Here is a 14,468-nt window from a genome sequence, read left to right as displayed (position 1 = left end):
TTTTGTTCTTGCCCTCTCTGCTCACTGATTTCCAATTCATTTTATGTTGGTTTTTTTTCTTCTTTTTTCCCTTACCGAACTCAGTTGCTAAGGAATTCTTTTTTTTAAATTCTGTCCCTTCTTTTACTCCTTTTGAGCTTCCGGTTGGCGGGTGTCGTTCTACCACGGCTCACTTTACGAATCAGCCGGTGTACTAGAGGCAAGATGGGTTGACAATTAAACATCCGCCATCGAGTGAATCGGACAATTGCTGGCTCTCTTCTTTAAGCAATGAAATTTCCCGTCCCCACAATGGCCAAAGGCATCATCGCAAAAGGGTGTCGGAAGTGGTGTTGAAAATGAATCTCCACTTCCGGCGGATTTTTTTCTTCTTTCCATTCGGACACCAGATTGACAATGTCCGCAGCGTAGAGAAAAAGGAAGGAAGAAAACATAAATCTCGTTTCTCGCGCGCTTCTCATAAAAAGATATCGGTCCCAAGTAACCTTTCTAAGCTGATAATGGCGGGTTTCTTTTTGAAGTAGAATTAAAAAAAAATACTAAAAATTCGACACCACGTCCATCACACCGGTGTCCATTTGATAAAAGGGGACAAACAAACAAGCAAAAAAAAAACTAAAACAGGGTGACCATTGAAAAGCGCACAACATAAGGATAAGTGCGGATTTCAGCACCGGAAGTGATAACAATTTTTCGTCCTTCGGCAGATTAAACTCGCCCTTCTTTTTTTTCTTTATGAAGGACCGGAATGTTCTTGGAAAAAGAGTAACCCTTCCCCCATCCGGGTGGTAAAAGGTCCAATCGGTCAGATTTTTTTTTATTTTGCATTCTCACCGACCACTTCGAGGGAGCAACATGGGATATGTAAATCAAACCCCACTGAGAAGGGTTCCCACCGTACGTGACTACTCAAGGAAAACGGTTTTTGAAGGAGCTAAGGGATCCGATTTTAGGATTTCCATCCCCGCTGGACGCTGGTGTGGTGTTGCTTTCCCATCCCCAATGTGATTGTGCAAAATGACCGGATTGTGGTTTGCGATGTGTGATTTATGTGTTTAACCCCGATTTTTTGGGGCAAGAAAAAACGGGAAGGTTAAGAAGCTTATTCTTACTCGTTGAGCGTGTCCCAAACGAGAGTTTGGGGAATCATTTATGGAGTGAATAAAACATTTGCTTTAAATAAGAATCGACAAGTGAATGTATTTCTTTGATACACTTTCACCTTTTCGAAATGGTCAATCATGGTGCTTCTTTATGGTTCTTCCATTACACACAGAAGGTAAAATGGACATATGGTAAGTGACATACACCAACACACCCGACTGTTTGTAATAAATATGTTCATGATCAGATGGCCAGACCCACGGACAATAAAAAAACACAGAATAAAACATAGATCTTAAACCCCTTTTTATCCTCTTCACCGATTACCAGATTCGATCTTCCATTTTGATTAATGGGTCAATGGTTTTCGGGTGCTTTTTTTTGATCCTAGTTCCAAGAAGAAAAAAAAAACACAATCATTATCAGATCATCTTTCTTCCGATGGTTTATTGACATCCTTTCTCGACACGATCGCGCCCCTAAAAAAGAAAAACGATCGATTTATAATCTACACCCCCTTCTGTTTGCTCCTTGGGACACATTTTTTTTTGTGGGAGGTGTATTCTGATTTTTTTTAATCTTATCGTTTTTTTTTTGTTTTGTTTGCTTCCCCACTTACGATCAACAAACATTCCGTTTGATCAGTTGCTTTCGATTTCATTCGGGTCCAGCTGGTACGCACCATGTTTTCTGTCGCCGTAACGAAAAAAAAACCAGGACCTTTCTGTGACCCCTTTCCGTGGACAAACGGAAGCGTTCATCAGGCAAGGATTGTGTTAGTGAAGAATCCTCGTTGGCTCGTGCTTAACACACGCAACGTGCGCATCACTTTCGATTCATTTACATTTACTCAACTCTGGCGCGGTACTCGCATCTATTTTTTTCTTCTTCTATTCTCCACTATTTGGACCTTTTGTTGATAGGGTTCGTGTTTTATTTTTTGTTCTCGTTGGGGGGAGTTTTTTTGTGTATCCCTTGCTCCTTAATTCACTTTCGCTTTTGGTCGGAATTAACAAAAACCGGCTCACCTGGCCCTCGGGGCCCTCTCAATGGTTAATGGTAGTGATGGGTTTATGCGTCGCACGTGGATTTTATACGTGCGCGCGTGCTTCCGTGTGCTTTCGGTTCAAGTGCACGCTTTAACCCAAGGATAGGGAAAAGGAAAAAAAAGGGTTCTTCTTTAGCGCTTTGTCTTATCCCGCGTGTGTCTTCCTCGCGCCGATGGGAAGCGAACAGATGAAAATGAAAGGCAAATAAAGGTAGTAAAGGGTGAACCTTACACTCGATCTACTCCGGAAGGTGTTGATGTGGTCGGCATTTAAACCCTTCTCGCTTTTTTTTTTGTTGAATGAATAAAAAAAATCATTCAAAAAAAAAGTGATACCATACACGGGAGTCAGCAAAAGGATGCGTCATAAAAAAAGTGTGTTTTAGGGGTCAACTTTTTGTTTCGCTACCGTTCGTACACACCCTGTCTGGGATGCATATTTTAGCCACCCATCATACGCTGCTTCGAATGGCCTTATCCCCGTTTTTTTTGTTGGCTGGTGTGTACTCAGCTGTACTTATCGGCTACACAGGGTAACGCATCGCAACTACCTTGCGATGCACATGCCATCCATCTTTCGAAGAAGAGTATAATAAATGCAAGACTCTCCACACGATACACCGTAACAGTGTGTGGGCGATATGCTAAAGGTCTCCGGTGCGCGATCGAAACCCTCAACCGAACGACCGATCGTAGCGTTATTTGTTCATTAATCTTTTTTTTCTTCACCGATGAAACCGATGCTGGCGAGACAGAGCAATGATTATCGAGTGCGAAGGTGCACACAGCACACGTGGCACACCTTAAAATCCGGGCTGTGCAATCAAGACAGCCTGCTAAAGGAATGGACTCGATGGAATGCCAACGGCGTACGTTTGTCGGATCGCGAGAACATCGATCGAGACGGTGTGATGCTGTAGACATTATCGGCAACATCCCGTAGGATGCGGCTTGGGGCGTTTACCACCCGAGTGATGACAGCCCCGTGGTGGACAATTCAAGAACAGCGATCCAAGAACAATGCGCACCGGCGAAATTGCCAACGTATTGTGGTCCCTAGAGACGATGTAATTGCAGGGTTCGCTTCCACCATTTTCGTACAACGTGGGGCGTGTACGCATGTACATGTCTCACTTAATTCTGGTGGAAGGTGGACTCGCTGGTGATCGGGTTCCATCGGGATCTTCGGGTGATTAATTGTCATTGGTAGGTGTGTACAATGTGCGCACACATTGTAGATCCTGGACCGAAGTGTTCTGATGTGCCTAAGAACGGTCAACTCTATAATGGGGCCGATGGGTCTAGGCAGTGCGTTGGCGCAACGGAAAACAATATCATCATTGTTTAGTGATACTTTATTCCACCCCCTTTTTTGAATCAAACCACCCACAGCAGAAATGTGATTGTGAATATAATGTTTCTTTTCTGCGTGAAGAATTATACTTATCCTTCCTGCATCGTTCGTTGACATTTGAGATAAAGACATGGATATGTTTGCTTTGGGATGAAGAGTTGGGTTTAGGTTCTCGAATTTTTTTTTCAATAAAATCGTTTAACTTAAAACTACATCTCGTCTATTTTGCAACGCTGCTTGAAGGGGAAGCCTCAATAAAACTAGAACACAACTGATGATTAGCCATGATAAATGAAGTGAAAATCGTGTCGAATTACGCTTTAAAGCAATCATAAATGTTTCAACAATATTGGATTTTTTTTCCCCACTTCGAACACGAAAGTTACGGCCACATATGATACTCGTTCCGATGTCTCATAAATGCCCGCAACCAACTGTTTTCTCCGCCCTGTGGTTGTGTCTTTTTTTGTAATATTATTTACCCAACCAACCCCCTATTTTAGAGGGCAAGAAGAAAAATAAAAAGTAACACAACCACCACCCAAAAACCCTCACACCGGACCAAATCCGACGCGCTTCGCACTGTACGTGCCCGGAATGGCTTAGTGTGGAAATGTGTCGAGAAAATCGAAACCGGACCGTAACGTCCATTCTTCGTCTGGTCGAAGGGATCAGCAAATCAGTGGCTTACCGCTTACTGATTAAGTCTTGTCAGGACAATAAAATAAATGTTCACATCCCTTTGCCAGTTCGATATTTATCATCGTATCTCGAATCGAAGGTGATTATGGTCACCATGTTCACCGCGGGGGTGGGGGAAAGGAAGCATCCCGTCAAAAGCCCTCCGGATGTCCCCGATTCCGGGCTACGGTCAATTGGATGCGGTAGTTTTTCAATCACCGCGACTAAAAAGCAGCCACCGTCGCTATTGGGAAGTTTTTAAAGAATTCACTTTGAAGAAAGGTTACGGCATGACACACACGGCCAGCAGTAACGTGTTGCTACCCTTGTATTTGTCCATCCCGGTAACCAAACGGCTGTCCTTTGTCACTGTAAAATGAGCGAAAAGGAAGCGACAACAACAAAAAAAGCTGTGGCTTTTTTGGGTTTGATAATGGTTTTTGGGTGCTGCTGTTGTTTTTTTAATAAAACACTATAAATTTCCATAACGCAATATAGGAATTGAAACAGTCCCCTATGTTTGCGATAGGTGTAAATGTGGACGGGAGATGGGGGTCGTTTGGACAGGAATGTTTCCCTTTATACTACCGTTTTTTTACAACAAAAAAAACCTCACGAAACCAGCGGCCAGCGTAATGGGATGTAATGGAAAGCAACTCGCCAGCCTTCGTAACTCCGTACAGGATGTAGTGGTGGACGGCTATTGCTACGAGGATGCTATGTCTACGCGCGCATCCGTTCGTGGTAGTATAGATGCTGCCATAAAACGTTTCCCAAGAACCATCTGCTACTCATCCGGTTCGTGGCATCCTGGTTATGTCCTGAGCAAACGGGGAAAATGGGAACCATTTAGATAGCATTGAACGCTTGTCTTTGGAGCCTTCGTTTGGGTGGTAACGCCCCAACGTGGTTGGTAACGCAAGTGTCCGCTCATTGGTATTCAAATGATGCCCGCAACGAAACGCGCATATGTGCAGTTGAAGGTGAAAGAAGCCGAGAAAAAAGCCCAAGCAAAAAAAAAAGGAAGGTCTTTGGAAAACTTTCCTCCAAAACAAAACAAAAAGAAACAGGAAAATTGCAAACACACGAACCATATGTGGGTTATGGACAGTTGAAGCGCGTTAAATTTTACTGTATCTTTTATTTTTAAGCCACACAAATGGATGAAAATTTCGCTTAAAAGCGGCGAAGTCGCTGAACGTTGACAAACCGTGGTCAAAAACCCGATGCCTAACGTTTAAAAGCGATAATAAAAAGGAAGAAAAAAACGGAAAAATCGTAGCTATTTTTTAATTAAAACATTCGTGAAAGTGAACGCATTTGCAGATGTTTCGATGCACACACACACTGCGACCACCTTCTGCTGCTACCTTTCGGATGCAATTTTATAAACAGGACATAGCGAACCGCACGGACGAGCAACATGTAAATATTGTGCCAATGCACAAACCCCTTACCTATCTTTAATCCGGCTTCGTTTTGCATATTGCAAAAGTAGTGGAATTAATACGGATTGCCTCGGGGAGTGAATTCCATCAAAAACATCCCATCATTTTTTCCCCCACCCACATTTGGACTCTCGTACCAACCCGTTGCATTCCGGCTATCCCTTGTTCCGTTGCTGATGGTTTTGCAAATATTTATGTCATTCTGCTTGTTTTTTTTTCTTAATTTTTCGCATCACTAGCGGGAAAACTACACCGTCCCGTTTGTAGGGTGTCCGTGATCCGGCGTCCCCGGAATCCTTTGATCCATTCAGCGGATGCGCAAAGTTTTTGCAATGTGCGACACAACCACTACCGAATCATAATAACACCCAAAAAAAACTTCCCACATAGTAATGTTATTTATTTTTAATCGTATTTCTTTTCCCCATCGGTTTGTTTGTTTCTTCCCTTGTTGATATAGAGCCGAGCAACTACGTCTGCTCCACGTGCAAAACCAAGTACCATTCGGCGTGGCGGCTGGTGCAACACGTACAGCATGCACACGGTGTGAAGATTTACGTTGAATCGTTAGCGAGCACCGGCAACCAGGACGGTGGAGCAGCACCGACCGAGGAATCCGATGCACCGGAATCGGCTGCCGCTTCCGAGGAAGCAAACGGACCGACAACGGCACTTCCGGAGTTGCAGAAGGTGACCGACATTAGCGACGAGTCGGAAACAACTTTACCACGTTCCAGATGTGCAAGCCGAAGCCGAAATGAAGTTTCCATGGAGCGAGAGCCAGAACAGCCACAACCGATCCGATCGCCAGCGCTTAAAGGCAAGGACCTACCGAGCAATGGGTTGGAGATGGTGCCCAGCACCACACCAACCGAGAACGGTATGGATGAGTCCGATGAAGAGATCGAGGTACGAACGAAGCGACCGAAACTGACCACCACAACGAGCACCAGTTCAAACGGAAGTCACAGTACGGTCAACCACACCGTAGAAGTTGCCCTAGCACTTACCAGTCCGCAAGCGCTCACTACCACCTCCACCACGGCACAGTCACTGCGCCAATCGAGTACACCGCAACCTGCAACGGCGTCATTTATTGCCACCGCTCCATCACCATCCCATCCGCATCATTCCCCTCCATCGAGCAGTGTGGTCACCACAACGCCCTCGCTAACACCTTCGCGCAGTGAATCGACACAAAGCCTTCCACCAACGTCACTGCGGGCACATCACACGCTACTGCCACCGCCCGAGCTGCATCCAAATCCGTTCGGATTGCTCCGAATGCCACCGCACCATCCGCACAGTCCACTGTTCGGCCGGGCGCACCATGACTTTCGCATGGAGCACCTAATGTCGGAACAGTTCCGCAGCCACGGACTCAACCTTGCTGCGGCGGCCGTGGCGGCAGCGAACCAGCTAAAGTCACACAGTCAGCAGTTCAACCCAGCAACCGGTGCGACCGCCTCCGAACGTCCACCATCGGCTGGAGGCGCTGCCCTAACGCTCACTCCCGGTGGCGGTCTTGAGCCACACATGGATTACTACTCGCAGCGACTACGGCAGCTCGCCGGGACAACGAGCCCGGGTGCGAACCTTACCTCCAACTCTTCCAACTCACCCAGTCCCCGCAAGCAGCAACACTCACCGTCCCACTTTGCCAGTCCGTCACCATCTCAGCTGCCTCCCACACCGCTCACAAACAACTCGCGACCGCAGAGTCTTACACCGCCGGAGAAGCACACCGAGTTGCTCGGAATGGACGCCGGCATCAACATCAGCAATACGCCCCGATCGGCTTCAACGCCACCGAACAAGCAGTCGATCCAGTCCGCCTCCGATAATGCACTTTACTCCTGTGAGTTCTGTGGCAAGAAGTTCCGCTTCCAGAGCAACCTGCTCGTACATCGACGGACACACACGCGTGAGCTACCCTTCAAGTGTACCAGCTGCGAGTTCTCGTGTGCGAAAGATTCGAAGCTAAAGCAGCATATGAAGCTGGTCCACGGACGACGGCGTTCGTCTGCGGCCGTTTCGGAACCGGACTCGGGAGCTAGCAATGTCGATTCGATAAAGAGCGATCCGGACGATACGGATAACGAGCTGATGGATGATCTGGACGCCGATGGTGATGACCGTCGGATGGGTCACGATGGTGGCGCTGATGCGGACGAGGACAACGGTGAGGATGATGATGACGATGAGGACGATGACGATGAGGATGAGGACGATGAGGCCGAAGATCTCAGCATGAGCAGTACGCAAAGTCAATCAAAGAAGGACGGTAGCGGTGGATCATTGCCGATGTCCACTTCGCTCGTTGGGGAGTTGATGGATAAGTTCGGACTGTCCAACATTGCCCAGTACTCGGAAGCGTACAAACAGGCGCTGCAGGAATCGGGCAATGCGCTCAAACTGCAGCTAACGAGCAAGGATCGGGACAACAACAACAGCGCCATGGCCATACCCGGGCTGGCGGAGAAGCTGAACGGTTTGCCCACGGCTCTTCGCATCAAGCAAGAGCTGGCGAAGAACATGCTTCAGCATCACAACGCCCAACTGCCCCAAGTCCCACTATTCAATCCGTTCGAAAACCCGTTCGATGCATCGAAGCGCATGAAGCTCGAGGGCAGCGATAGCTGGTGGGGTCTTCCCGGACTACACCGTGGTGACGCACTGTTCGAAGACATGAAACCGGGCCGAGATGGAAGTGTTGGACGAGGATCGGGTGCCGGTTTGCTCCAGCCGATGATGAAGAAAGAAAGCAAATTGCGCAACGACACGTGCGAGTTCTGCGGTAAAGTGTTCAAGAATTGCTCCAACTTGACGGTGCACCGGCGCAGTCACACGGGTGAGAAACCGTACAAGTGTGAGCTGTGTTCGTATGCCTGCGCCCAAAGCTCCAAGCTGACGCGTCACATGAAGACGCACGGGCGACTCGGCAAGGACGTTTACCGATGCCGATTCTGCGAAATGCCCTTCAGTGTGCCCTCCACGCTGGAGAAACATATGCGCAAGTGTGTCGTCAACCAGGGAAAACTGCAGCAGCAACAGCAACGCGAGCTCCAACACCTTCAACAGCAGCAGCAGCGGGAACTACAGCACCATCAGCAATTGGCCGCCCAGCAGCAACAGTTAGCCGCCCAGCAGATGGCACTAGCTGCCCATCGCGATCGTGACCACCATCGGGAGCGGGACCGGGAACGGGACCGTGACCATCACCATCACCCGCAGCAACAACCGCAGCAGCCTGTTTCGATACTGGCAGCCGCTGCGGCCGCCTCACCTTCGCACGTCGGCCCACCCCAGCTACCACCCGGGTTGCTGTTGCCTCCGTTGCCGGCCGCCGTTGCAGCAGCCGCCGCTGCCGCTGCCGGCGTCTCGACGGACGACAGTGCATCCTGCTCACCGTCCGGTTCGTCATCGTCATCGTCGGCCGCCGCTGCAGCAGCCGCCGCAGCCGCCGCCGCAGCTGCTGCCGCCCTCATCAAGGAGGAGGCGGCAACGGCATGACTTTACCCTCCCTGGAGTGGTTACGAGCTGCCGCCCAACCGGATGATGTCCCGCATCTACTAGCCGCCAGCAACGGCCGCCCTCGACGGACGGCGGACGAACGGTCACAGCATGCAACCGAGGACGACCTACCTGCCGCGCATGCCCTGACCGTTCTCGTCCATTGCATTTGGATGCGGTGAACATATTGGGGCGACATGATATAAGCACAACGTGATCGATAAGCAGTAAGCAGTTTAAAACACAAAAACACACATTATACCCTCCAAAAACCCTACTTTTTCCCCTCATTCCTCCCCGCATTCCTATTGTTCTTGTTTCTAGAGGCATTAATACCAAAGTTACAATACTTATAGCCGAGTGGTCTACCGGACTGCCACTGCCGATACAGGTTTTAGAAGATCTTCTTCACACCTTATTTTTTGCTCGTTTATTTAAGGATGTTTTATTAGATACAAATTCCATACATATATGTATACCCTCCCACACACCCTCTCACATATACAAACATACACATACATGTTTGTTGTATATATTAGCTGTAAATGAATTCCTTTCCGGACGAAAAAGACGAACTGCAGATGGAACAGTAAAGGCATTTATATTAGGAAGTTTTGTTTGATGGTATTTAGTTTGTAGCAAGCTGGCAGCACACTCAGACACACAAACACCCAAAAACACACACACACAGACACGTGGTTAATGTTTTAAATTATTAAACTTTATTTTTAAATTCACACGACAACAGCAGTGTCTGCCAAACGCTTGCAAATGCAATGTACAGTATTTTAAGCCGTACGACACGGATCACACATGTATAAGAAACAGAACAGAAGAAAAACAAAAACACAAAGTAAAGTGACAAATAAAAGCGAAAACCGATACACTAAAGGCAAAACTAGTGGTTTAAGTAGTGTTAATTAAACTAAACATACACACATAAATACATGCACGCGCACACACGCACGCACGCGCGCACACAGACGTTACTTAAATGTTGGAGCGCCGTCTGGAGGGAACAGTTAGAACAATTGCTTTGGGTGCGTAAGTGTGTGTAGTGTGTGTGTGTCAGTGTGTGACCGAAGGCGCTAAAGCAAGGATGTTGGCCAGTTTGTAATTTATAGCATTTCTACACCCTTTGGCAGTTTTGTTCTACTTAGGAATGTTGTTTTTGTTGTGTTGCAAATTTACCTTTTCTTTATAGGATAATTGTATCGTTTTTACACGCTCCGGTGTCGCTAGTTGTTTGCCTTCGAACGCAATATGTTGTGTCCAGTTTTGTTTCCATTTTTGCCTTATTTTTCTTACTCTTTCTCTCTCTCTCCCTATATCCTGTTGATCATTTAATCTTTGACAAATGTTAAATGTTTCTAGTTTTCGTATTTTCTTTCAAGGTTTAAAAGATTTTCCTTTAGTTTTTAGATATACAAACGATAGGGCAAGCTCTACTCTATGGTTTAGGACAAGTCTCCCCTTTTTATCGAGTGGGGTGTTTACTTACTTACTAACGCTCTGTTTTTTTTTATAAAACATACGACAAACAATGTTGCACCGTTCGATTGTTTCCTTCTACTTACGTTAAGACTGATTAAGAATGATAAATTGCCTTTGGCGTGTTTTTTCGAGAAAGTATGTACAGTTTCTTTTATTATTTTTCGTAATCGTAACAATAGCGCGAGAATGGGAACACAGGCAGCTAGGTTTGGTGTTCGTCACAAATGCACCTTATTTATTTCAGCTGGGAAGGTGGGATTTAATTAGCAAGCAACAAAAAAAGCATTGGAATTGCGTGTAAAACCCCGGCTAAACTATTCTTTCCAACCTACTCTCCGTTGAACTGACACCGAGATCTCTTTCTCTGGCTCTCTCTTCTCGGAGTGATGAAGGATGGAATGAATTGTTTCTTTTATTCAGTTTTACATTGCAAAAAGAACCTTTTGGGCGGGATAGCTGTGCGCCTGATAAACAGAATGTAAACAAGGATGCAAAGAAGTGAATAAAGATGAATGTAACAATCTAGCGCGAAGGGAGTAGCTGTTAATTTTCGAGTTCTTGTTTTTTTAGCATTGCATCCATTTTTGTACATTCCTCACGTGATAAATCAAGACTTTTCCCACATAGACACAACTACATGAGCACACCATTTTCCACCCCATGCGTGAACACAGTGACATACATGTTGGTTGGTCGCGATCAGGAAGACACTACAGTATCCATTTCCACCTTATTGTAGGTGGAGATTATTTTAATTATAAGCAGAGAAGCATTTTGCGTAGCACGAGAATGGAACAGTTCCAAAAAAACCAGTAAAATCAGACGCACACAGCATGCAGCATTAAAAAGGACAGTAAAGAAGGACAGTAGAATTGTGAACATTCTCAGCAAAACGAATAAAAAAAAATGAAAGATTCCTATTAAACTTTATGAATTTATATAAATGTACAAATTGATGCTAAGTGTTTGTGAGGTAAACGAGAGCTGACCAAAAGGGACGATGTGTGGAAGAAGGATGAGGGAGCGAGAGAGAAACCCTTAATGGTCAATCTGGTATGCAAAGGCAGACTATTGGAACGAGTACCGTTTCGCTGTAATCTTTTTGTACGAATAATAAACAAAGCAACAAATAGACGAAAAAAAAGAAATGAAAACGCATAAAAGAAAGACGAAAAGCAACTGCACAATATACAGCAAAAGGTGCGCATTTAAAACTGCATTATTTAAAAAAAAAAGAAATCAAATCGTATCAAAATGTAAGTCGCTGCGAAACGGCATCTCATTCCACGACGTGTGTGCGTGCGTGTACTAGAGAGAAACACTGTTCACCGAAGAATAATAATCAAAAGTGAATAGCATGGATGCGTGAAAAAAATGGCAATTAATAGAAGTTGTAGTAAATGCAAGCAAGAAAAGAAAGATAAAAACAAACAGGAAACTTTAAAATAGCGATACACTGTATCGCTGTAACAGAATGCAAACTAAACGTCACAGTAAAGAAATAAATCCGAAAGGAAAGAATATATACATATAGAGCAAATTATAAAAAAGAACAGTGTACAGATAATTAACATGAACAGTGAAGCCACACATACACAAACACTCACACCCAAACACACTGTAACGCACCGAAATTGTGCTGGAAATAAATGTCGAATGAAGAAAAGGAAGAAAACAATTTAAAAAATAATAAACACAAATCACATATATTGTATAACGATGATGCAAAACGTACTTACAAGAACCACGGTAAATAAAAACTATAAATGTTTACAAAAATGAAACATACAAGTTATAATTCATTTAAACACTATCCGAAAAGCAAAATGAAACAAAGAACGGTAAGTTTAGTTGAAAATTATTTCTATTAAAATTTAGTTTTGAATTTGTATGAATTTGTTTGAATTTATTAAAAATAAGCGAGAGATTTCAATGATGGAAAGAAACTGTGGTCGAAGGGTCTCAGTGTGTCAAGCGGATTGCATATCGTTAGGCGCATACCGTGAGCGAGAGAATAACGCACCATACCCTGGTGAGTATGCAATGCGTATGACACATTAAGACCTCACACTTGTGCTCAGAAAAAGCGCAGCATTTGTGTAGAATGATTGCATATAAATATTTTGCCTTTTATTTAAAACATCTTAAATTTTGTTTATTGAAGTCATTTAAATCTCAATTAAAAAAAAGTTTATATTATCGCAGTATCTCACCGCGACGAAAGGTCAACATGAAGTAAAGTGTTGTTTGTAAAACGTTAATGGATTATAGCTCAAAATACTGGGAACAAAAACTATCTTTTAAAGGATTTGTCAGTGCCATTAAATCTAACAACGCTACCACACAACCAACAATACTCACGATTGGTAAAAGAAATATCAACTACAAAAATTTTAACCCTGCGCAAGCGACCGTTTCATACACTTCCTTGTTCACGGCAACCAACACAGTGCTTTACTTCGGAATATGTTTATATCGTAGCCCCGTTTGCATACTGGCCACCATAAACCATCTGACAGCGTGCTATTAATTATAACCGTTCCGCAAATGACAAATACATCGCTAATGACAATGAGCATGTTCTACCCGTGCTGTGGCGTCATTTGTCACTCACGTTCACGCATTAGCATACGCGTACTGTTAACGCGTACGCGTTAAACGCTGGGGACCTGGTCCATCATTCCAACCCGGCGGACCAGCCACGAAGCTGCTGACTTCGATTAACTGTCCACACAAAACATCACATCATGCTTGCCTGAATGAAAAGCCATCTCTTGAGGCCCTTCTGTACCGGGGCGGTAATCGGCAACTTTCGATTTAAGAACATGTGGAAAAGAACAAGAGAGCTTTTTAAAGCGACGGTACGAGCGAGAAGAAGAGAGAGAATGAGAGCATGCGAAACGACGTCATACAGCAGGATCGGAAAATCATCCGATTTAATTACTCTCGTATGTAGAGTGTCCATGTATGACGGTGAAAATGTCAGCAAGAAGCAAAACTAACCGTATCATGAATCATGTAATGCGTCCTTTGTAAGAAAATAAAGCATGGATAGAAAATCCGTTATATTCCGTAAAAGCAAAGAAACTCTAATATACAGATCTTACTAACATGTGTGTTTGATAATGCCATTACATAAGAGGAAGGAAAAAAGTGAAAAAAAAATCATCAGAAAAATATTCGTCCTTACGCTACATTGTGAATAGTCGTGCAACAAATTCGCTTGACGAAACATACAGTCACGCAACATGTATATTTCTATTAGAAGAGAAGCGCCAACCGGCATACAGTGGCAGATACTGGTACTACAGCATTAATATTCATTGAAATGAGCAAGCAATTAAAATAAAATGGAAAACTTTTTACTTCATTTAGTTGAAATTTTTATTGTTTTTATTAATTTAAGAATATTTTACTATCACATTTTCACTCTCTTATCCATTTATTTAAAGTCGCCAAACCGGTCTCTAACGCCTGTCCATTCCGTAAGGATTCGCAAGCACTTCGAAGTGTTAGTCTTCCCGAAAATCATTCAAATTAATGCGTTCCATATTTCACCTACACGCTAAGTACGGAGTGTCAGCAGAAGGAAAATGATATTTCCACTTATTGAATTCGGACCGTCCGGAAAAACGTCTCTCACACGGTACCACAGCTTGTTCAATCTGTACGATCCCGTACAGAAGCGGATTCCCAGTTTTCGATAGCGCGACCATCAACATCATCCTGAGCTGGTGACGGGTTTCCTTAATCCCTTTCTACCGTGCGACACCACCATTACCCAGTGCCCATCGTCATCGTCTTCAATCATTAGACTACCGTGGTT

The 14,468-nt window shown here is 44.7% G+C and overlaps 1 protein-coding gene across 3 annotated transcripts in view; it reads left to right on the top strand.

The window, feature by feature from the left end:
- LOC125763682 (B-cell lymphoma/leukemia 11A) overlaps positions 1-12,426 on the top strand; it is a 68,793-nt gene extending 56,367 nt beyond the window's left edge. For all 3 annotated transcript variants that reach the window (XM_049427045.1, XM_049427044.1, XM_049427043.1), the window contains one exon: positions 6,096-12,426. In XM_049427045.1, the coding sequence (XP_049283002.1) occupies positions 6,096-9,148 (3,053 nt within the window). In that variant the 3' untranslated portion in view covers positions 9,149-12,426. The remainder of the gene's footprint in view (positions 1-6,095) is intronic.
- The last annotated feature ends 2,042 nt before the right edge of the window (positions 12,427-14,468 follow it).

Source organism: Anopheles funestus, chromosome 2RL, assembly GCF_943734845.2.
Source record: "Anopheles funestus chromosome 2RL, idAnoFuneDA-416_04, whole genome shotgun sequence".
NCBI classification, from domain to species: domain Eukaryota; kingdom Metazoa; phylum Arthropoda; class Insecta; order Diptera; family Culicidae; genus Anopheles; species Anopheles funestus.
This window is presented reverse-complemented; position numbering and strand designations above follow the sequence as displayed.